We start from the raw sequence: 23,449 nt of genomic DNA, 5'->3' as shown, positions 1-23,449 counted from the left end.
GGCGGGGGCAGGCTCAGCGCTCGCTGCGGAGCCATTGGCGGCCGACGGCGGGGCGGGGGCGGGCGGCGGGCGGCAGCGGGCTCAGCTCTGCGCGGTGCGGCAGCGGTAGCGGCATCATCGGCGGCGGTAGCGGCCCCCCCAGCTCCGCGCCGCTCCGCGCTTTCCCCCATCCCCACCCCTGGCCGCCCCCATGGCCACCAAAATCGACAAGGAGGCGTGCAGGGAGGCGTACAACCTCGTCAGGGACGATGCCACCGACGTGAACTGGTAAGTGTTCCCCGGCATCTCCCGGATAGGCACCAGTGTTCTGGGGTTCCTCTTCCATACCCTTCCACTCCCGAAAGGATGAATTTTAGAGACCTTATTCCCCTTCTCCTCTTCCTCCCTTACTAAAGGATGGCTTTTTACAATATATTCTTCCCTTCCCTATAATATATATTTCCTTCCCCAATCCCAAGGGGTGACTGTTAAACATAATACTCCCTTTCTCCCATCCCAAGGGGTGACTTTGAACTGTATATTTCCCTTTCCCCCGTCCCAAGGGGTGACTTTGAACTGTATCTTTCCCTTTCCCCCATCCCAAATGGTGACTTTTAAATGTACCATTCCCCTTCTTTTCCCTCTTTCTCAAAGGGTGACTTTTAAGTACAATGGCTCTACTATCGTCCCTGGAGACCAAGGGGTAGACTACGAAACCTTTAAAAGGAAGTGCACAGGTAAGCTCCATCGTGATTGCTTTGGCACCTTACTGTATTTTTCGCTGCCTAGTTTAGGGGTGGGAAAGGATGGGAGAAAACTTGGGTAAACTGGAATTAGTGTTGCCCTGTCCTGCATAACCAGGTTTGCAGCCGCACAGAGTGCAACTCACTGAAGTCCATAGTCCGGCAAGTCCTTTGTCTGAGACTTAGACTTCAGGTCCTTTGGGCTTTTCTTCCCCATTTTTTGATTGCTTCTTCATCATAAGCAAGACGAAACACTTGATTAGCAACAGTCTCCTTGTTTAGCACTGCAGTTTTGGAGAAAAAAAGACACTTTTTTTTTTGTGACTGAAATGATGCAGTCACACAGCTCATTTTGCCATAAAATCCTGCTGTAAAGTGTATTCACAGCACTAAAGTAACTACAGTTAGATGGTTTGCTTGGATTTTTCAAGAGCATTAAACCCGGAGAGAAAAAAAAAGGGCTTGTGCCTGTCTGGAACAATACAGCCCTGGGAACAATGTGTGTGAAGCCTTGCACAACCCCTTACAGTTGCTGCTCTAGGTTTGAACGTGGCAGTTGATTGTTTAACTCTTGGTGGTAGAACATTAACAAGAGAAACAAAGCCTGGGGAATATGGAAGTAAATTGAGGAACCTCCACTGATCGTAACTGCTGATGTGTTTAAAGAATGGCTTGATTTTGCTCAAAATAACTTCTAGTGGGGAACTGTAGAGCTTTTCTTCCTGTCTCAGCTGCTGTTTAACGATTTCACCAATGGGATGTGAAGCATTTGGGACTCATACTGGGCTATAACAAAGTCCTCCTCAGTCACCTCGTTGCTCCACAATCTCTACAATGATGGTTAACCTGTATATTTAGAATTAGGTGTCTGTACTGCAAAGGAATTGTGTGTTGAGCAGCCTATCCCTTTCCAAGGTGGGGCGAGTCCCAGAGGCACTGTAGTCAGAGTCCCACAGCTATTGAAATGCTAGTGTCTGCCCAAATTGGTCTGCCACGTCTTAGGATTTGAGTTAGAGAGGAGAACTTCCCAGTAACTTAAATGAGGGTAGGACTGGTCTGATCAGTCAATAAATATCATAGGAGGTAAGTACACGTTAGTCCGTGGAAAGCAGCCACTAAATCAAGAGGGTTTAGACTGCTCTACTACGACATTTGCAGTGGGGTCTTACAAGGATTAAGCCAGCCACTTGTTTCCAGCTCTTCTTGAGACCTCTGCAGGGAGTATTTGCAGAACTGAAAAGGATCTTTTTGTAGTTCATATCAGAAAAGCTGGTAGCCTGTATTGCAAGAACTCCTTCCCACTCAACTTTTCTCAATGGGCAACATAGGGAAAAAGCAATTATCTGACATGCAGGGAAAACCAGGGCTCAGCACTTCTGAAGTTCATGTCAATGTTATCTGAAGGGTTAGTGTTTTTTTGGGAGGCCAACAGCTTCAGCTTCTGAATGCTGTGTTCTCTGTCTCCTTTTGTGGCCAAAATAACTGAGTGTCTCCTACATCTCCAGACATCTGAGGCCTGCAGAAGAGCCTTCCCTATTTATTTTCTCTCTCTGTTTTTAAGAGATCTTGTTTTACCTAACCTGATTTTTAATGTTTAATTTGTTTTGGTTTGGTTTGTTGTGTTGTTTTTTAATTCTTTTTCTGGATTGGCACCCTCTCAAGGACAGTTCCTGTATCCCCTTCTGTAGCAAGGGGAATACTTTTATCCAGTGGCTAAGCAGGCAGAGAGGCTTTGGCCGAGATCAAGCACTGGCTGGGCTGGGTAGAATGCATATAACAATTAATGGAGGAGCATACTGTACTTTGGAATATGGTGAGGTTTGTTTTCCTGCCATCATCTGCATGTGCCAAACCCTTATTCACAAATAGAGTTTATAAATATTATAGGCTGAGTTCAAGGAAACCTTGTTTGATTCCATCAAGGTGCCAAGCTGGCTCCAATCCTGAAGCATTTGTGCAGCAAAAAGGAACCTTTGCATATTGTAGGCATAAGCATAGTAAGAGAAGAGTTAAAAACAAGGCATCTATGGGGTAGACTGTGGTCTATTGTTAAACTGTAACATGGAACTAAATCCCTTATAGCTGCTCCATTGCTCCTTTTCTCTCCTCTTTCTTTTCCTCTTCCTTCCCATATGAACCTGCTCCTTGGCAGGCCAGGGCAAGAGGTTGTCCTGAAACCTACCTCTGGAGCAGAGTCCTTGGAGGCTTAAAGAATGAGGCAAATTCAGGTACCAGGTTCTTGTCTGAGTGCCAGAATGGATCTCCCACCACTCACAACTTAGGGTGGTGTGGCAGCTGGGGAAGCAAGAGATGCAAGTTTTGGTGCCTCCATCTGTGCAACAGCTCTTCACCTGGAGCACTAGAGATGTAGCCAGAAAACAAGGCTCATGCCAGCAGTGAAGTCAGAGCTTCCCTTCCCATCTGGAAGAAAGGTGCCAAATGTTACCATGAAGTAGAGATGGCTGGAGTGTTTTTACTGAAACAAAGCCAGTAAAAAAGAGTAGAAAGGGATGAGATGATCTGCTAAATATTATTCCTCCCTACTGCAATGTCTCTTCCCTCCTGCTCCACACTCCTTCCACATTTTGCTGAAGGGGAGAAGAGCTACTATCAATGCAAACAGCTTGAAAGTGTGATTAGAAAAACTGGCACCAGAATAAACTTCCTTCCTTGTTTTGGATTCATGTTTTGTGAAAAACACTACCCCAGAAGCCACAAAGTACTGCAACTGCCTCTGGTAGAAGCTGAGTTTAATGTGGTGGTTGAAGGTGAGAGCAGGAGCTGAAATTGAAAAACCTCAGTATCACCAAGTCCCTTCATCTGAGCTTGCTCTGTTCTACATTCTGCACTACCTATTTCAGTGCCATTCTGGGTGGCAAACCTCTGTGTCCCCTGCTTTTTTAATAACCATTCCTGTTAAAAGCACATTCAGCAAGGGGTACATATTGCTTCTCTCAGAGCAGGGGGTGTCAGTGTGTGCTAATTCATGTGATTCTGAGACCAGAAAGGTCTTTTGTACCAGTTAGGGAAGACATTTGCCTGTGGTGGATATCCTGCCTTGTGCCATGACAGAGGCTAGGAAGGGCTGGAGGGGGTTGCTGATATCAGGGATGTGCTTTTGCTTTTTCCTCCCCCTCTACATAAACCCTTTTTATGCAGATCATGGCCCAATCCATTACTGATTCTGCAAACCTCCTCAAGCAACAAGAGCAGCTGAGGACAAAGGGAAAAGCAAGAAACTGAAATGACATCCTTTAATGGAAGTAGCAGTTCAAAAAAGCCCATGCTAGGTACCAGCTCTCTGCAAACTCCAGCAATGCTCTGTGGGCTGCTGTGGAAGCAACACATAGCAGACTGAGATGCTGAGTTCCTGGGGCAGTGAAGCCTGTGCTTTGAGCCAGGAACTGCTGCTGCACCCAGCCTGCCTTGTCTGAGTTTCATCACTCTCACTGCTCTACTCTCAGACACACATTGCATATCAGACCTACGTGTCACGTATCCTGGGGTGGAGGCTTGTTCTTCCTAAGCTCTTTACTAAGCTTTGTGGACGAGTATAAAAGTTAGAGGAACAGCACAACCAAACTATCATCCTTTCCCTGCTCTGCTATTTGAGGATAGCTGTTGCCAAGTCTTTTTAAAGGAAGAAAACATGTTAAGAAAAGTTTCTTCACTGCCCTTTTGTTCAGAGTCCAAAGATTATGCTCCAAACGCAGCTTGAATCTTGGACTTGTCATATCACTTGCTGTCGTGCTCTTGCTGTCACAGTCTGTGTCAGGTCACAAGATGACTCGAACGCTTTGGCTGGGGGGTAGTAGACTCTGCTTTGGCCTCAGGCAGTAGTAGTATTCTCTGTCCTCCAAAGACACGCAGCAGATATGTGAACACCTCTACAACTTGTCCCGAAGTAAAGTCAAAGAGGTTGGTGTAAACCACTGGCACAGTAAAGTCCTTGTGTGATTAGGAGGTCGGCTCTTCCTCTTGCAGTCTTGCATAATGACCGAAGTATGTGGCTGTATTAGCCTTTGTCTGATATAGAGTCTGGAGACCAAAGCTGAGGACATTGATTGTGTCAGGGTCATTAAACACAGAGCGCAGAGACCCCCTGTGTCTTCTGGTTACAGACTGTTTTGGTTGGACTTAACAGCAGAGATTACCTCTGCATTAAACAAGGACTTAATTCAAGGCTTTTGATCCATTTTACTCCACAGTTACAGCTCTTGCCTCTGCAGATGGCATGGCTCCCGAAGCAGCCTTAATTTGGTGTTTGGGTAGTATGTGCCATCAGTACCCTTCTTAAAAGTGCACCAGCTCAGCTGGTGGGTGTGAAGCCAGACACAGCTAACAGCTGAAGGTTATTGCACGGAAGGATGTGCAGGCTCTTGTGTTCTGTTGTTTTTAATTTCAAAGTCTCCTGCCCGGGCTGGTGATGGTGTTGCTGAGAAAAGCAGAATGACTTGCAAGCGAGATGCTGAACGAAAAGTCCAATCAAAACCATCCGCCTAGACTTTGGTGTGTGTCAGTAACGCTTGGCTGCGCCGGGCAGCTTGTCTCTGTTTCGGTATTCTGAAGCAGCAGAGCATCTCACTGCCTCTCTCTGTGGTTTCCTCCATTTTTTTTTAAAGGGTGTATTCTGCCATGAAGTGACAGAGAGGTCAGAAGACCGTGCTTCCCCCCCATGCCACATGGGAGCAGTTGTTTTTCAGTGCATCTCTGACAAAGGAAATAATGAGCCTTTTATTTGGAAAACCCTGCTCTGGATAAATAATTGCAATGACAGCATGAAAAGGGATAGTTATCCGAGTGTCTGAAAAGATCAAACCAGAACCCACTCTGTACATTCAGCATGAAGAAGAACTGGAAATCTTTGGTCTGAAATAAATGTCCTATAAAACCATTCCTGGTTGACATAAAAGTATTAGGAAGCAAATAGAAATAGAATTGGCTCTGAAGACAAATGAAAGCTTGTTTAGGCTTGTGGCAGTTGTCCTATAAAGCCTGGGTTGCATATAAAATCTAGAAGTTAAGTGTTTTAGAGATCACCAAGATTACATTGGCAGCTTGGGTTGTAGGAAAGACTTGTAAAAGTGCAGGAGGACATGTAATGAGATAGCTGCTTATCTGTCTTTGGCTACATCTTAAGTTGCTAAAATGGGCTTTATAAATCAGTCTCCCACTGCTTTTGTTGTCCTCCTTTACCGTTCCTCCTGCCTGCTTTCCCTGAATATCTATTTAAAGGAAGACCTGGGGCCATGAGTGGCTCATAGAAATGTCACACTGCCTTTGCAGCGTTTCCCTGCCCCTGTGCCCTCTCTGCTCGCTCTGAAGTCGTGCTCGTGGAAGGGTCAGCTGCCAGTTAGAGCTGTGGCTTAGATTGTCCTTTGCAATAGACAGGAGGGTGTTTTAGGGAATATTATTGTTCATTTTGACAGGAATAACTGTTTGAATTCAGTTTAGTTTTGTGATGCATAAAGTTGCATGGCTGTGGGGCTGCATTTTACTAACCTGTGTTAGGCATAAGAGCAGGTAAGGAAGAGTTACATCTTTTGTGTATCCTCTGATTTGGAGGATCTGAAGAGGGCTACAGGAGGGCTGGAGAGGGACTACTGACAAGGTCTGGTAATGACAGGATGAGGAGGAATGGGTTTGAAGAAGCAGAGGGAAGATTGAAACTGGATGTTAGGTAAGGGTTCTTTGCAGTGAGGGTGGTGAGACACTGGCACAGGTTGCCCAGGGAGGATGTGGAGCAACCTCTCATCAACTAATGCAACTGTTCCTTCCCTCAGCGAAGGGAACAAAAATTAGCTGGATCCTCTGCTTTCTCCCACTTTACCCCCCAGTATACACCTAGGTCGGCAGAGAGACCACTACAGGACCACTGTCACTAGGATAGCAACAATTCATTCTGATGAAACACTGCTGGTGGTCCCAATGGATGAGAGAAAGCTGAATAAGTCAGCACGATGTCATCCTCCCCATGCGCTTCTGTCCTGGTACCCTGTGCTAATGTCAGCTCCTCTGGGTTACATGGGTGAGGCTGGTGTCCCAGCACAGCAAGTCCTGTGGTTATGGTCCTGAGGTCAAACATTATGTATGTGTCTTATAGCTTCAATGAATGTGTCTGCGTGGTGCAAGGCAGCATTGCATCAGAAATGTAGGGGCTTTAGTACAGGGACAAAGAGGGGAAAAAACCACTACAGGGAAGGTTTTCTGCCTGCACTTCTAGCCCTGTGACTACATGGGTGACTGAAGAGGTGGAAAACTCACAAATTAATCTAAAGTGAATCCAATTGAAACAAACATAATAAATCCTCCATGAAACCTGTCACGTGCTATCAGTAATTCACTGCTGGACAGAGCACAAGAGCAGATAATTCCATCAGCTCCCTTTCTGTATGTGACCTTGACTGCATGCAGGTGAAGCTGGGAGTGGTGGCCTTACATTGGCACGTCTCTGGGCTTTGCCATTCAGAGCAGCACAGCTAAAAACTGTGAAGCTTTTGACAGTGTATTTCTTTCCTGCAGCTATTATCTTTTCCTGATGAGTCAGTGCATTTTAATCTAATGGGGAGTTTTTCAGTATAGCTGCACCAAAGCATTTGAGTGGATGAAAAAAATAAAAGGAAATACTATCAGGGAAACCTCTGCAGCTTGGCATCGAGCTTTGTTGACAGCCAAGGGAAGCTTAATCAGTATACTTGGAAAATCCTGCCTACTGATAAGTAGGGGGGTTGGAGAAAAATACTAAGTGATGCTCACACTAAAGCATCCATTGTACTTTTCATTGTTTGTACAGCCTTATTGTCAGCCTCTGCAGCCATAAAGGAGTAGTGATATTAGTGGGAATTAAGGTTGTTAATTTTTGCTGCTTGAAACTTGTAAGATCTAATCAAATAAAACTGCTATTTCTGTTCTGCCCAGATCTATTATTTGCTTCTCTCTATCCTGAAATTCATGACTTAGTGACTGAGAAGATGGTTGCATGGAGCAAGGCAGGATTTCCTCTTTCAGAGGAAACCTACTGTCTTCTCTATGATTTGTTGTACACCCCCACACTTCCAAGCACCCAGTAAATTCCTAAACCCACTATAAGTAGGTTTGTGTGAAGGGGGGATGGGGGCTGGATATTAATACCTGGAGATTTATAGGGAGTTGGCACTGATGGCATTGATGACTTCCAGCTCAGCGAGGTGATCTGGCAGGGCAGTGCTAATTAACTTGAAAGAGGAAATCTGGGAGTATAAAAGAGCTTGTGTTTTGATCCCGTTATCACTCTGAACATGCTTCAGACTCATTGTGAAACTCAGCCACTTCTGCTCAGGGATTTTGACCTGCAGTTGTACGAGCTCATACCCAGACTGAGCTAGTGCTAAGAACCTCCACGTCTCTCCCTGTTGCCCTTTTAGGAAAAGAGATGTGTTAATTGCTAAGGGCTCCAATTCACATTCCCTCTTGGCTGTATTTGCAGCTGCTGAAATACTCCTCAGCTGCTTGCAGTTCACAGACTGGCACATCCAAGACAAAGCATCACATATTGGTATTTTATATTACATATAACTGAAAGTTATGGCATCAGAAGAGCCTGCTCTGGCTACTCTGGGGATATAACCTCCATTGGGAGGCAGGAGGAGAAAGCGCATACAGCTTGGGTGCAGCCTTTCAAGCCCCCACAAGTAAACTAGCCCCAGGTAAATTCTACCCAAAATGGTGACTCAGAGCCCCAAGCCCAACCTCAGATGCTCATTAAACTGATTGGGACTCAAGATGATGAAGTAAGAGTTGCTTATATTCATTGAGTAGTAGGTGACCTAGTAGATAAAAGCCCACAGGGAACTGTAGGGTTTGGCTCTCTTTGGTGGCACTGGTTCAGGCAGACAGGAAAGCAGTCAAACTCTTTTGCTGAGAAGCAGATCCTGGTGCTGTCAGTGACCCATAGGTTCATGTCAAATGTAAGTTCATACTGACAGGTAAATTCCTTTAACTTCCTTTCTATGTAGCTATGAAAAAGCACTGCAGAACAATTTGGAATCTCTCACACTTGTTATATTCTGACATTATTTGTATATTCCAAGACAGTCACCATGATTTGTAGCAGCCTTTGGTGAAAGGGAGAGGGATGAAAAACCTACATACTCAAGGTAGAAGGTGACGGGTCCATGGGAAGGCCTGTGACATGGTTACAGTATACTAGGGGCTGGGACTTGGTAACATTAAAGTGCCTTCCAGCACTATGTTCCTATAGGAACCACAGCACAATTCTTAGTGGAGTGTGGCCTCCTATACTGTCAGCTCTGGGAAAGCAATTTTTGTTCATAGAACTGCTAATAGTAACATTAGAGGATTTACTGCCTCTTCCTCAGCTTGGGTGTTTCCTGGCTGTTGGTTCATTTATGGCTCTACTCAATCTTGGGAAGAGGATATACTGTCAGAAACAGGAGTCTCTCCCTGCATTTCTTGTACTTGCCAGTAATAGATATCTGAGAGACAAGTTTTGTTTGCCTGCACTGTCAATACTCAGGGCTTATTCTCCTTCCAGAGATCCATGGAGATTTTTCTTTTGAGTAATATCTTTTTCTTTCAAATTTCAAATCTTCAGAGCAGTTTGTTTTAAACCCTGTACTGGCTCACACATCCCTCTACATACATTTTCCATTGTCCCCAGTAGTCTTCTGTCAGTGGCAAAAAGGTACATAGAGGGCAACACAGGAAGACCATTTTTTTTGTTCAGACTTAAAAACATAGATTTTCTCGAGGGGAAACTGTCTTTACTCAAGTTCTGAGATCTGTCAGCTTTCAGAGAAAATCTCACTTCTTTCTAGCAGCTTATTTTCTGGGGATAAGCAACTCAGAGCTGCCCCTTTCCTATCCCTGAAGTTGCTCTGACCCTTCATGGAGCGTGTTGTAACGGATGCAAGGATGGGGATGTTGGCAAACCTTACTGCACCTGGAGCCTGCATTTTCACCTGGCAGTAGTCAAGATGGCAAATAACCATAAAACATGTTGAACTGGTCACAACAAGTGCAGCCAGGATTAACATGATTCTTTTCAAACAGCAAGTTTGTTCTTCTATTTTGAGTCATCTCATTTCATTGAAAAGGTCTTGAGTGGCCTGTAACAGATGAAGTGGCTGTGATGAAATATATTCCACGATTGCACAACTGCCCATCTGCTCAGCCTTTCTGCACAGTCCTGGTTGAAGGCTCCAGCATGGTGCACGACACGCAGGCTGGGGATAGCAGTGGATGGTGTCACATGCTTTCTAAGTGCCTGTGATCATGAAGGCTTCCAACTGCCTTGGGTGATGAGTCACCCTGCAGTGAAGGGATGAACTCTTTGAGACAAGGAGTTGACAAGGGTTTTACACAGATGGCCAGACTAAGTAACTGTAGTCTGGTGTGATATAGCAGAAACCAGCTGTGAAAGGAAGATGAGAACAGCCCTAAAGTCCAAGGCCTTTCTCTATAGAGCTTTGGAAGGAGTAGAAAAACACATCTGGGGAAGTAATTGCAGATTTTGCTTTTGCTCCTGCTTCTCCTCTCCTTGTAAACTCATACTACAAGTGAGCCAGATATGTGGCTGGAGGGAAAAAGAGGAAAGTCAGATTTGTGCAACGGCCAGTTTCTGGGTATATGTTACAAAATGTGACCCTGACCCTGCTGTCCTTAAGAAAGAGATGCTGGGAAACACTTCACTTCTTGACCAGTGACCTGCAGATGAATGATCTGGTGTAATGTGTAACTAGGGTTAGCTCTGTGTTCTTGAACTGTCTGCTGACTGTATTTTAGCCATTTCCAGGTACGCTAGCAGCACGCTAATGTGGGGTGGCCAGCACAGATAGTTTCCTCCCAGTAACTCAAAGCCCCCCAGAAAGAGGCAGACCTAACATTGGACAAAAGCACCTTGCAAGCAAAGGGCACCTGAGCAGAGCCTCTGTATCGCCCTGTTAACCCCGAATGGTGGTACTGTAACACAGGATCAGTGCCTTGGCTTGGTCTTTGAGCTGAGAGCAATAGTCTCATTCCAGAAATTGGCAAGGCAGGGATGTTTCTGGTTTTAATCATTTCCTCTGCTTTGCTTTGTCTGTGCAGATGATGTTCGATTGTTTGGCTTTGTGAGATTCACCACTGGCGATGCCATGAGCAGGCGAGTCAAGTTTGCTCTCATCACTTGGATTGGAGAGGATGTCAGTGGCCTGCAGAGAGCCAAAACTGGGACCGACAAGACTCTGGTCAAAGAAGTAGTACAGGTAACCTCTTATTTGTGTTTTTAACTACCAAGTCTCTTTGCTTTCAGCTCTACAAACACCAGCAGAAGGGGAGAGAGTAGGGGAGGACTGGAGCACCCTTCAATTTAGCAGTTAATGCTTTGAAAAGAAGACAGTTCCTTATTGCCTGTCTTCCTAGTAGGAAGATTTAACATCTGCCCTTTGAGCATTCAGGCATAAAGAAGCACCTCTGAGTTTAAGCTTAAGTATTTCATGAGAAGGGAATATCTGCACTCCCCTCCTTATCATCATTAAGATGTTCCCCTTTTCCTTCTTTGATATGGAAATAATATAGTTTTGAATGGTAGAGAACAAGGCAGCATTAAGTTAAGCAGGTAAAATCAAACTGAAAAACCCACACCTTTGTTTAAACTTCTCTTGAGGCCTTTTGTCTCTGCACAATGAATTCATGAACCTAATCAACCAAAGTCTGAAGTCCCTATCTGTACCAATTAACTAACAGCTCTTAATAGCTAACTAGGTTTGAATAGTCTTCTGTTTGGCCTTGGGTGTATCAGAGTAGAAAAGAAATGTGCTTAGTACACACCTTGGAAAGACTTCACTGGGACTTGTCTGTTAACTCTGTCAAGGCTTCCCAAGGCACTTTGAGCTGGTCTCACTCCACAGATCTTCAAGTTCAGTCCAAGTGAGTGAAAACTAGTGACAGCCACGAGAGAAGTGACTTGTGGAAGGCTTAAGAGAACTGCTGCAGGAAAGCTGACTTTAATGGAGAAGATGTTAATGGTTGGCATGCTTCCTCTGAAGGAGTATGAGATTAGCTCTCTCATCTACACCTAGGGTCAGATCTCCAGAGCATGAAAAAAGATCTGTTTTATGCACTTGGATAACAGGCTAACTTCTGACATAATCTTCAACAACTGTGTTCTTGCCTATGTGAAGAAATCTGTTCCCCTGTACCCAGCACTTTCAGTACTGAGTTCAGTTTTGGGGTCCTCAGTACAAGAAAGACATAGAGGTGCTGAAGTGAGTCCAAAGAAGGATGACAAAGTTGGTGAAGGGTTTAGAGAACAGCTCTTGTGAGGAGCATCTGCGGGAGTTGGGATTGTTTAGCCTGGAGAAAAGGAGGCTGAGGGGAGACCTTCTGTCTCTCTACAGCTACCTGAAAAAACATTGTGATGAGCTGGGGATCAGTCTCTTCTCCTTAGAAAAGATGAGGAAAGGGTCTCAAGTTGCACCAGGGGAGGTTTCATTTGGATATTAGAAGAAACTTCTTCATTGAAGGGGCTTTAAAACACTGGAAGAGGGTCCCCAAGGAGGTGGTTGAATCTCCATTCCTGGAGGTGTTCAAAAGACACAGAGATGTGGTGTTGAAGGACATGGTTTAGCACTAGACTTGGTAGTTAGATAATAGTTGAACTCAATGATATTAAAGGTTTTATACAACTGAAACAATTCTGTGATTCTTCTCTGTGATTCCATTATCTCCCAATAGGAAAATGTGAAGGATGAGAATGAAGTTCCCTTCACTCAGTGGTAGTTTTTACAACAGAGGAGATTATATTTAGATAAGAACCATGAATCTAATAAATTCCTGTTCTTCCAGAAGATAAGCACTGGTGCTAAATGTTTCCAAATAGTAACTATGCAAAGAGGTCCACGCTGAAAAACAACTTTCATACTGACACCTGAGAGACAGGAAAGCAAATCTCTGTTCATGTGAAGCAGCTGAAACTGTGTAATTGTAGCTGAAGATGAAATTACAGAGTACTAATGAATGACTCATATAAGAGTCACAAAGCATGAGATCTAAAAAAAAATATATATGTTTAAACAGTTTATTCCTGTTGAGCTGAATAGCATTCCAGAGTGCTGCTCCAAGATCTGCCCCTCAGGTCTGTTACATACAATTTGCAATTTCACTTGTTTCATCTTTGATTAGTAGTCTGTTTGAGTTAATAATCTGGTGGTACATTAATCATTCTTGGCTGTTACTTAAAAGCTTTCACATTCCAATTAATCTATACTAAACTATGAAAACAATACAGCCAGTGTCTAATTCACTCTCACTGAGCAACCAGGCCTAAAACCCGCTCCAAAGCATTTCTGAATGTGATGTCTGTTGTTATCTCCTTCCCCTAAGAAGTTATCTTGACACTACTTTGAACAGTTCCACACGTGCAACTGAGTGGGATAAAAGCAGAAGTCTTTTCTCCTTTATATGCATAGAATCATAGAATCAAGCAGGTTGGAAGAGACCTCCAAGATCATCCAGTCCAACCTAGCACCCAGCCCTATCCAGTCAACTAGACCATGGCACCGAGTGCCTCATCCAGGCTTTTCTTGAAGCCCTCAAGGGACAGTGCCTCCACCACCTCCCTGGGCAGCCCATTCCAATGCCAATCACTCTCTCTGACAAGAACTTCCTCCTAACATCCAGCCTATACCTACCCCGGCACAACTTGAGACTGTGTCCCCTTGTTCTGTTGCTGGTTGCCTGGCAGAAGAGGCCACCCCTCACCTGGCTACAACCTCTCTTCAGGTAGTTGTAGACAGCAATTAGGTCACCCCTGAGCCTCCTCTTCTCCAGGCTAAACAACCCCAGACAATGTAACCTTCCAGACAATAAAATCAAAAGAGGACCAGAAAGTGCAACTGAAATGTTGTGGTAGTGGAGGGAATTCATCCCAGAGCTGTTTCACTCTTACTGGTTCTCTTGACCTTCAAGTATACATTCCCTATCACTCCACTGCTTCTGATTTTTCACAGAGACTATTTAAGATGTGGATTATATATAGAAAAATACAGTTGATCCTCTGCTGTAATGATGAACTACAAATCTGACTCAGTGTTGGTTCATCATTCAGAATAAGTGGTACCTTAAAGTGAGATTTTATTTCCTTACACACCTTGAAGAGAATCCAGGCTGCTGATGCAGTTTGCCTCTCCACAGTTTTAGCATGTGAGCATGACTCCTAGGCCTACCTACCCTATGCAGTGTGGCTCTCCTTCCAAGGAAGCCTGGCAGGAGGAGGCTTTTTGTGCAGCAGGTAGCAGCTTTGATTTTGTGGTCTACAGAAGTGACTGTCTGGAATTCCAGAACAACAGCTCTTCAGTCCGAGAAGTCCTCAGTAAAACTCACAGGACTCTGACTAGCTTGTAATATTTGCCAAAGCTAACTGTGGCTCGCTATTTTAAGGCCAAAACTGCAGTGTGAGGGGAGGGGAGGCCTGCTTTATATTCTCTGCTGTGCTGTAGATGCACTGATGAGCTACGGCTGAGCTCTGCTGAAAGCTGAACAAATGCCAGTAAATGCTGTTCTGCTGCTGAGATGCTCGAAGTGAAAGGCAGTCAGCTTGAGTACCGCCTAGCCAGCAAAACCCACCCTGCTGCATCTGCAGAATAAAGAGTGTGCACATGTGGTGATCACTAATGCTCTCCCAGAGGCACCTGCCATGAGGAAAACGAAAGGGATATTAGCTGTTGAAGAGTAGATTCTGGGCTTGTGAACAAAAGGATGAAATACAAAGCAAGGAGAGGAACTGGCTTGCCTTCCCTTTTGTATTCCTCCCTTGGAAGAGGGTGCAGGTGCTGTGAAATCTAAAGCCAGGATGATAATCACTGGGGGAGGTTACCAGAAAATCTCTCAAGAAGAAAGGACAATTGATTTTTATCTGTAATAACTGTAGAAGTACAGAGATGGATCTCAACTGGTGCAAATAGCCTTAGTTGCCCTGATCCCTACAGCAGAGATGGTACCATCAGGTCTTCTTGCTTACTTGGGACTTTCCATATTACCTCTTTCATTTTGTTGGAAAATGGGTATTGCACTTACTGTACTTGTTTTGGATTGGAGAGAAATGCATTTTGCATTTAAGGAACATTCAGTAGCTTTTTCCTCACAGACATCTATTTCCATCCTTTCCTCTTTACCTGGAAATCTTGGATCAAGCCTGTGATGTGGTCGAAGTAGTTGAGATGAGAGAAGGTTAGAAGTAAGGCCAGGATGGGGAGCAAGTATTTATCTGTTTCTTCTTAAGGTTACAACTAAGTACAGGCTGGATATTAGGAGGAAGTTCTTCCCAGAGAGAGTGATTAGCATTGGAATTGGCTGCCCAGGGAGGTGGTGGAGTCACCATCCTTGGAAGCATTCAAGAAAAGCCTGGATGAGGCACTTAGTGCCATGGTCTGGTTGATTGGATAGGGCTGGGTGCTAGGTTGGACTGGATGATCTTGGAGGTCTCTTTCAACCTGGTTGATTCTATGATAGTATAATGCATGGAGACTTGCTTGTGCAAAGGGAGACACAGAGTGAGATGATGTAGTACCCCTTCTTTTCTCCACTGAGCTTCTGTTTAGGACAAGGACAGATCTGGAAACACAACATCCCATGCTTTGCAGACTGTTAAGATGTTTGGGAGTTCATTTCTGGAGTACAGTCTAAATCTAGATATAGAATGATCTAAACAGCCGGGGGAGCTTCTTGAAATAGTAAGCCAGGATGACTTAAACTTCAATGCTGCATCTATTTTGTCATCATCAGTAGTGTGTCTTACCTGTGCACATAGGTGAACTTGCAGATGCTTGCAGTGAGACACAACATACAGCAGACCCCACAACGTTTGTGTCCTCTGCACAGCTTGGTCACTGTGTACCACCCATTGTCATGCCAAGGCTGTACCCAGCTACCAGCAGATACCAGCTGAACTGAAAAGCTTTGAGTCTATTCTCTACTTGACAAAAAGGAGATTATCCAAAGCTGGTCTTACATTCATGTTTTATGTCCCTGGCAGTAAGGGTAGCTCTGCTTTTTACCTCTTTTTATATGCACAAGCTATGGCTCATTCAGCATTAGTACAAATCCATTTAGGAGACTCTCTGTGCTCTGAAGGCTCTTCATAGACTCATAGAACGCTTTGGGATGCAAGAGACCTTAACAACTGTCTCGTTCCAGCCCCTCTACCATGGGCAGGAACACCTTCTACTACATCAGATTACTCAAAGCCCTGTCCAGCCTGGCCTTGAACACTGCTAGGGAGGGGACATTGACAACTTCTCTCTGAAACCTGGTGTTTTGACCTCTTTTATTCCAGAGGCCCAGGAGAACCTAGTTGGTCAATTTAAGCCCAGAGATCAGGGCTATTGTGAGCTGCTTGTCAAGGCTAGGAAGGACTGCCAGTGTGAGGTTTGGTTCAGTCATAAAGATTCCTGCAAGGTGAAACTTGGCAGCTGTGGTTTTAGGTACAGGACGATCAGACCTTCCAGTGAATGGCCCTACTGACTTTGAAGGATGTTGTTATGGTGTTTGTCTTCAAGTAAGGACAAGCCCAGGCACAATGGTTGCGGGGCTGGGAGCGGCAACCTGTGCTGAAGTTGCCCTGTTCTAATGTACGTGCTGGAGAACTGAAAATAGGAATTGGTTTCCCTCTGAGTGTTGCTTCCTCTCTGTGAACTCCTCGCCCTTCATGACTGTATTTCCTACCAGGTTTTAACCCTTTGTTAGGCAGCATGGAGGTCTTTTTCCTGATGGAATGGAACTCTTTTGCAGGGCTGTCTCAGCAAAGGCACCGCACAACATGTGCCAGTTTGTCTTATTTTCCATGAATGTTGACTCTTCTCTGTTTTCATCAGCACTCCTGCCCCCACAATGTCTTGTGCTCTCCTATTTGCCTAAATCATATCCAGGGTAAAACAGCTCTGTTTCTGTGAGCAAATATTTCTGGAATTGTATTCATTCTTATTTTTGGTGAGGAATTTGCCAGGCTTTAGCAGTATCAACACAATTTCTAAGATCCTGCTTTAGAGCTCACAGCCAGATTTATTTTTTTTTTATCTGTTCAATGTCTCTTTTTTTTTCCTCTGGATTCTTCACTGCACTGATGTTAGTGCCTCATGGGAGAGGATCCACTTCTGGGGTTACTGTCTCTTGTCTCAGATCAGATACAATATGCATAACTCCATGTATGTGCTTTACGTTTCTCATGTCAGTACAACAACCTAAACAGAAGATTGTTTCATACCTTTGTTACTGGCACTCAGAAAATCAAACACATGCTGTAATGGCTACACCATGGTGGCTTTGAGACTATCTTTCTCAGGAGGGTGGGTGAGATGCTGCTGGGAAGGCAAACAGAGTTGTTCCTTTTGACTGTTTTTCCTATTCTGGTTTACTCTAATTGCCACACCAAATGGATATGGATGTACAAGAACTCCTAGTCCTAGTCTAGAGAAGGTGGTAACTTTATAAGTAATTTTTTCATGCCAGAATAAGCAGCCTCCCATCACCCCACATCTGACACACAGCCCTGTGACTTTTCCAGTGGGATGCAGCACAAATAGGAGGAATTTGCAGATGAGCTGAAATGTAGTTCCAACTGCTGAGAGATGTGTTTGCCAGACGTTTGGGCTGGCTTCTCCCAGTGGCTGAAACCAGTTCATGTAAAAATTGGCAAGGAGCAAATTTGAAGAGAGGGGTTTTGCTGCTAGCTTGGGCTCTGACATCTGATTGCAGGAAAAGAACCATGGGAGATGTCACCTCCTCTGTAGTGTGTCCACACTAAAAACAAGATGACCAGTGGATGGGAGTGGTGACATTAAACACATTGGACCTGAGGATTTTGAACATCAGTGGAGGGTGCTGCAAGCCCCAGTGTAAATAAAACCAGCAAGAAGCTGCTTTAACTACCTGACACTATCCCTAGCTGCTAAGAACCCAAGTGTCTGCAGACGATACAAGGATTTTGCTTCTGGCCTCAGGCCTACACATGCTGGGATTTACAGGGGCCTTTGCAGACCTTTTATACACAGTATCTGCACCAGACAGATTTTCCCTTGGCCAGCTTAGGGAAATTTTATAGCCTCATGTGTTAAACATTCAGAGCCTGGAAGAGAAAGAAAATCTACTCCACCTTTTTTTTCCCTGGAAGAGAAAGGCTGGACTGAGCTTGCTGTATAAATGTCATTCTTCCAAGAGAGAGATGCAGGCTCAGTTTTTGCAGCTTGACCTGCATGGTTGGAAGCCTTTCTCTCTTCACTTATCTGGAGGTTGACACAGGGAATTGGACTGCAAGATGATGACTCTCTGCTACTCAGACACAAAGTGAAGCACATGCTAGATAGGTGTACTGAAGGACCATGAGCTCTTTTTATGTCATGCTCAAGGATTTGAGAGGCAAAGCAAAGAGACTGTTATCACTGTTGAGTCCTGAGAAGGACAAAGATAAATGGCATTGCTGTTTTTGCTATCTGCAGGCTGCTGGTGACTCTGGGGTGAATACAAGGGCTAGAATTCACTCACAGGGCTTGCTAGATTTGTAAAAAAGCTCATGGACAGTGTGAGGAGAAGAAAAAATAAAGTGGCAGATGTCAAATGGAGACGCTTGTCAGCAAAGCGAGGCCCAAGCATCAGAGTTATGCGCTGTGCCTTAGGCAGCTGCAACTTCTGCAGTTCTCTGAAAAGGCACTAGATACTGGTGTGAGAGGGAAGAGAAAGCAGGAACTTACCCCACCCAGTCTCTTAAGGGCAGAAAGAAAATCTGGTGGCAGAGCAGAAATCTGGATGCCTGTTGGCATTGCTGTTAGTCTCTTGAAGACAGGAGTTTTTCCTGGTGCTTTGCAAGAGCTGGTTTGCTATGACTGGTTGTTGGTAATTGCAGGTGACAGTCATGCCAAATAAGGACCATTGCCTGGTCTAGTTAGCATCAGACCAAATTAAATCAGCTGTGAGTAATTTTACATTCTGGCAGTTTCAGTGGGGGAAAGAAAAAAAACCCACACAATCCAGAAAAAAGAAGAATTAACTTGGAGTAAGATTGCCTTTGGCTGATAAGTGCTGCTGTTGGTCATGGGTGCCCAGTGTCTTCATCTGAACATTGGAGGCATTCCTATCTTTCTGCCTTGATGGCACAGGGGACAGCTTCAGCCATCTCTAAAATACTTATATGCCTCTCTTCGCCTTATGATTTGCACCCTGAACAAAAGCTGAATGCCAAAGAGCTCAAACTGAATTCAGAGTGATAAGGGAGGTTAAGGCTGAAGAAAAGTCAAGCAGGATATTGAAATCACAAGTTCCAGGCAGCAAACTCACCAGAAGTATCTTCTCCCCATGGTGCCAGGGTTGATGAGACATCATGGTGGGTACAAGCTGGTGCAAAGAACTGAAGAAGCACCTGCCAGCAGAATGGAATAAAGGAAAGAGTTATTAATAGTTGTGACCCAGTTTGCACTCTGAGGGTACAAATCTGGCATGAGAGGTGGCCCAGTCAGCTAAGAGGATATTTAAGAGTGGCTGGTAACACAACCCATCTGGACAGTGCTAGGGGGAAGATTGTTCAGACTTTGCAAGGTGTCTTGGTGACAATGGCATGAAATAGTGGCTGGTGCCCACAGATCATCACCCAGGAATCATGTGGATAACTGTCTAGCTAAGAAGATATTCGAGCAATTGTAAGTACTTTGTGGTACATACAATTTAGTTCCCCTTGCAGTTTTAATTTTGGAATTGACTGGATTCTGAAGAGTGGGCACTGAAGAAAACTCTTCCTGCATTTTTAAACACACACACTTCTCATGGAATCCCTCTCAGCAATTATTTTATGGGCCTGCCTCAGTTCTTACTAAAGTCAGGGCACACACTAACACTGAGGTCAGGCAGACCATGATAATCTGCTTCCTGAGATGAAGATTTGTTAAACCTTTTAGCACATAGAAAAGAAATTGAAAAGGCTCAACTCCAAAACCCATGTAGGTAGCACACCTCAGTGGAAAGCAAAGAGCTGAAAATCCTTTGTTTGGCCTCAGCAAGAACTGAGCTTTTACAGATCCCACGCGAGAGATTTCTAAGTAGGACACTCGTGAGGATGACTGAATCTGATGTTTTGGGCTGCTTGCCTCTTCATTTCCCATCTCAAGAAAAGGACTTTTGTTTCCTCTAAATAAACAATTTCCTTCCCATTCTCCATGAACTCTGCTAAGACACTGCTTAGTGCCTGTAATGTCTGTCTGTCCTCACACCAGAAAAGCAGCCATTGAAGCATGGAACAAAATGGTGCTGTGAAGCAGTTGGTATTTCTTAGGACTCTGTCTAGCAGCTGATAAACTAAAGCAGAGCAGACAAGGCTTCTCATAGCTGCTATAAGCTCTATTCTTCTCCCCCCGCTAAGCAACTCTGGGGTAGTGAGGATTTCCTACAGTGTGAAACAGGATCAGCTGCAGCCTGGGAGACTGGTGTGGGGGAGGGAGTTGTTTTGCTCTCCCTTCCATTTCTTCCACCGCATGAAAGAGGTGCTGAGGCTCTTTCAAGCTGAATCCTTCTCCACCCCCTCCTTTAGCCGACTCTGATCCCAAACTGAGACCCTTGAGATGCTGCCAAATAAAGAGCTCTCCCATGGCTTAGAGTCTGAAACCAATTAGAACCCCCCTTGCCTCCACAGTTGTGCCCGGGCTGTTCCAGTGCTGGGGAGACCTGGACAAGGACTGCTTCTCTCTCAAAGCATCGCCTCATTTTCCCAGGCAGCCTCCATCAGCTTTCAGGGTGCTTTCTGCCTAGGGAGCCAGGCATTGCACCCTGCCTGAGACACTGCAGCAGGGCTGCTGGGATTTTCATTCATTTGTTTTGTCATCAGCTTTTCCCTGGCCCTGCAGAGGCCAATGGATGCTTGTGCTTTTCATGCTGTCTAAAAGGTGTGTGGGTTGGGGTGAGGGGAAAGACACATGCAGTGTTTCCAGCTGTGGGTAGGAAGAGAAGGGAAGATGCTAAAGAATGAGGTAAATGTGCATGTTTGCTGAAATAGCTGTGCACACACATGCATGCCACCCTTGCAGTGAGGCAGGAGGGACACAAAGGAATAAATCCTTGTCTGTAGTGACACTGTGGTGAGAAACGCCCTAAAGGCACTGTGGGGTCCCAGTAATCTGTGCTGAGAAAGCTTTTCTCTGTTCACAGTCTCACATCACAGCACACTGCCTAGGCCTTGCCTGCAAGCACTGAAGCAGCTCAGCAGCCACTCTGCAGCACACAAGTATATTAATAAAGCAAGTTCTTAAAGGTCACTTTGGATCATTAGACCACAGAGGCTATCAGCAGCCTGTCTGGTGCAGTGTATTGGTTTTGGCCACTCTGGGTATTAGATGGTTGAAAGGAGGAGTCAGTAAATCTACTGAAGTAGAATTAATTGCTCCTGGTACCATCTGCACTTTGCTCAATCTTTAACTGAAGCATCTTTCTATCATCTGGTGGGGTATGATGCTGTAGAGTACTGTGGTATAGCACTGTCCTCTTTATTTTAGGAGGAGCACTGGTGGTGATACACTCATAACTATGTAGAGTGGCAGTTAGAAGGTCAACAATGCTGAGCTTTTTTAGTTGGCATACTACTTAGATCTGACCTAGCCTGTGCATTTATTGCCAGGAAGAGCTGTTGCACAGGCAAAGATTGGGTCTTGCAGCTGGTGACTGTAGAAGTAGACACAACATTTTTCAGGTTAAGTCTTGGGTTTTGCCATAGGCAGTCTTCTGCCTCACCCACTGCTTTCTAGTTATCATCAGGGTATGCTGCTCATGAAGCTGTGGAAGGTGGATAATTCATCTTCATTCAGGGCTTAAATAAGTAGCCTCTTTTTTAACAGGCTTGTCCTTTATCTCTTGCAGAACTTTGCCAAAGAATTTGTGATCAGTGACCACAAAGAGCTGGATGAAGATTACATCAAGAATGAGCTGAAGAAAGCAGGAGGGGCTAACTATGATGCACAGACTGAGTAAACGCACAAACCTCTGGGCACCATCACCTGGATCTCAAAGGGAGGGGAAAGGCACAACCAAGTAACACAAGTGAGAGATGAGGCAACTGAAATCCCCAGCTTTCTGTGTGTGCAGCTAAGAACTCCCTTTCTTTGCATACAATGGACTTTCATTTTCCAACCCATATCATGAAACATCCCTCTCTGGGGTTCTGTTTTTGTTTTCTCCCCATTTTTTTACTCACAGCTCTGTCCATCGTCTCACATCTGTGGAATTTAGGTTTGGGTCTGCTTTGCTCTCTTATTCAGCACCGTGTTTGTAGAGGCTTGCCATTGTGTCCTTCTTCCTATGCATGCATGTCTGTGTGTCTTATTTGGGTTCAACTTTGGTCTCCAAGAGGAGAAAGTTTTGTGGAAGTTCTTAACACTCATTGTTTTCTCTTTTTGCTTTTAAATTTGTTCCAACTAATATTCTTGGGAACAATTTTTTTTTTTTTGCTGTTCTAGGCTCAGATCAACTTAAGCTGACTTTGCTCACGTCTTAAGTTGTCAGAGCTTAAATGTCCAGGCAAGATGTTATCTAACAGCTTAAACAACAAAGCTGTTAAACAACAAATTCTTCAGCTCATGACAAATGGGAATAAATTTGCCTTAAACCTTGTTTGAGAGTTGCTATGCTACGTGCTGCATCTCTATCCCTCCCTCTCAAAAATAAGATCCAACTCGATCTGAATGCAGGGGTTTGGGGGTGGTTTTTTTTGAGGCACAGTAAATTGAGGGGCTTAGAAATGTCTGGACACTTGGTCACTATTTTGTGTACTTTGGTCTCTGGGTTTGTATTTGACTTTCCTAATGCTGGGACTCAGGAGGTGAAACTGAAATGCATAGATTTCCTTTTTAAATGATGTCTGCAAAGATAGCTGCTGAGCCCTACAGGCCCTCCCTGCCCGTGTTCCCCCTGGGTTATTTTGCAGCTCAACACAACACCCTCAGTTGTTTGGGGCCTTCGGGCAGTGAACCATCCTCTACCTGTGACCAAGGGATGAAGCAGGGCAGAGCTGCCCCAGTAAGGATGAAACACTCAACAGCTGAAGCCCAGAGATAACCTGGGCACTGTTTGTTTTGGTACCAAACTGTTTGTTTGAGGGACTTCTTTGTATGGCTTGGTTGGTTTCTCTTTTTTTCCCCATCAAAGGTAACTGTCCCCAGAATTATGTGGAAGGAGGACACTGTGTTGTACAGGGGCTTGGGATTCAGTGCTATAAACCCATTGCAGAAATAAATGTTTTTCAAGAACAGTTCTCAGTGACTCTGTTGTTCTTTTGCCTTCCCTGCAACAAGCCTATATTTAGGAGGTCTCTTAATCCTGGCTATAAGGCTTTGAGCTCTTGCAATCTTGGGGCTATTAGGAGAATTAAACACTGGCTTAAATGTAAAATGATCTCAGGGCAGGCAGCCCTTGGCTGCTCATTTCCATTCTGAAAAGCACAAGTGACCACACTGCATCTGACACACTTTTTGTTCATCAGCTCTACATCTAAATATTCAGCACCAAAATGCCAAGTGGGAATAGTAATTAGGTCAAAGAGAATTTCACACTCATGTAAAGCAAATGTAGAGAGGTCAGGAACCGACTTGGGAGCAAGAACAATACTTTAAGATTGAAGTTTTGCAATTTCCTGTGTGGGGTTCCACATTCTGGACTGAACTTACTAAAACTTGCTCTGAAAGAAGGGAAATGGTTCTTTTTTACAGGAGTGGCAGTAAGGC

The 23,449-nt window shown here is 44.7% G+C and overlaps 1 protein-coding gene across 1 annotated transcript; it reads left to right on the top strand.

The window, feature by feature from the left end:
- Nucleotides 1-50: 50 nt before the first annotated feature.
- COTL1 (coactosin like F-actin binding protein 1) lies at nucleotides 51-22,977 on the top strand. The gene is made up of 4 exons (XM_064160046.1): nucleotides 51-267; nucleotides 634-716; nucleotides 10,809-10,966; nucleotides 21,591-22,977. Exons 1-4 carry the CDS (start codon nucleotides 191-193, stop codon nucleotides 21,699-21,701), a joined length of 429 nt encoding a protein of 142 aa, XP_064016116.1. The 5' UTR covers nucleotides 51-190; the 3' UTR covers nucleotides 21,702-22,977.
- The last annotated feature ends 472 nt before the right edge of the window (nucleotides 22,978-23,449 follow it).

This window comes from Pogoniulus pusillus, chromosome 20 (genome assembly GCF_015220805.1).
Source record: "Pogoniulus pusillus isolate bPogPus1 chromosome 20, bPogPus1.pri, whole genome shotgun sequence".
Taxonomy (NCBI): Eukaryota; Metazoa; Chordata; class Aves; order Piciformes; family Lybiidae; genus Pogoniulus; species Pogoniulus pusillus.
This window is presented reverse-complemented; position numbering and strand designations above follow the sequence as displayed.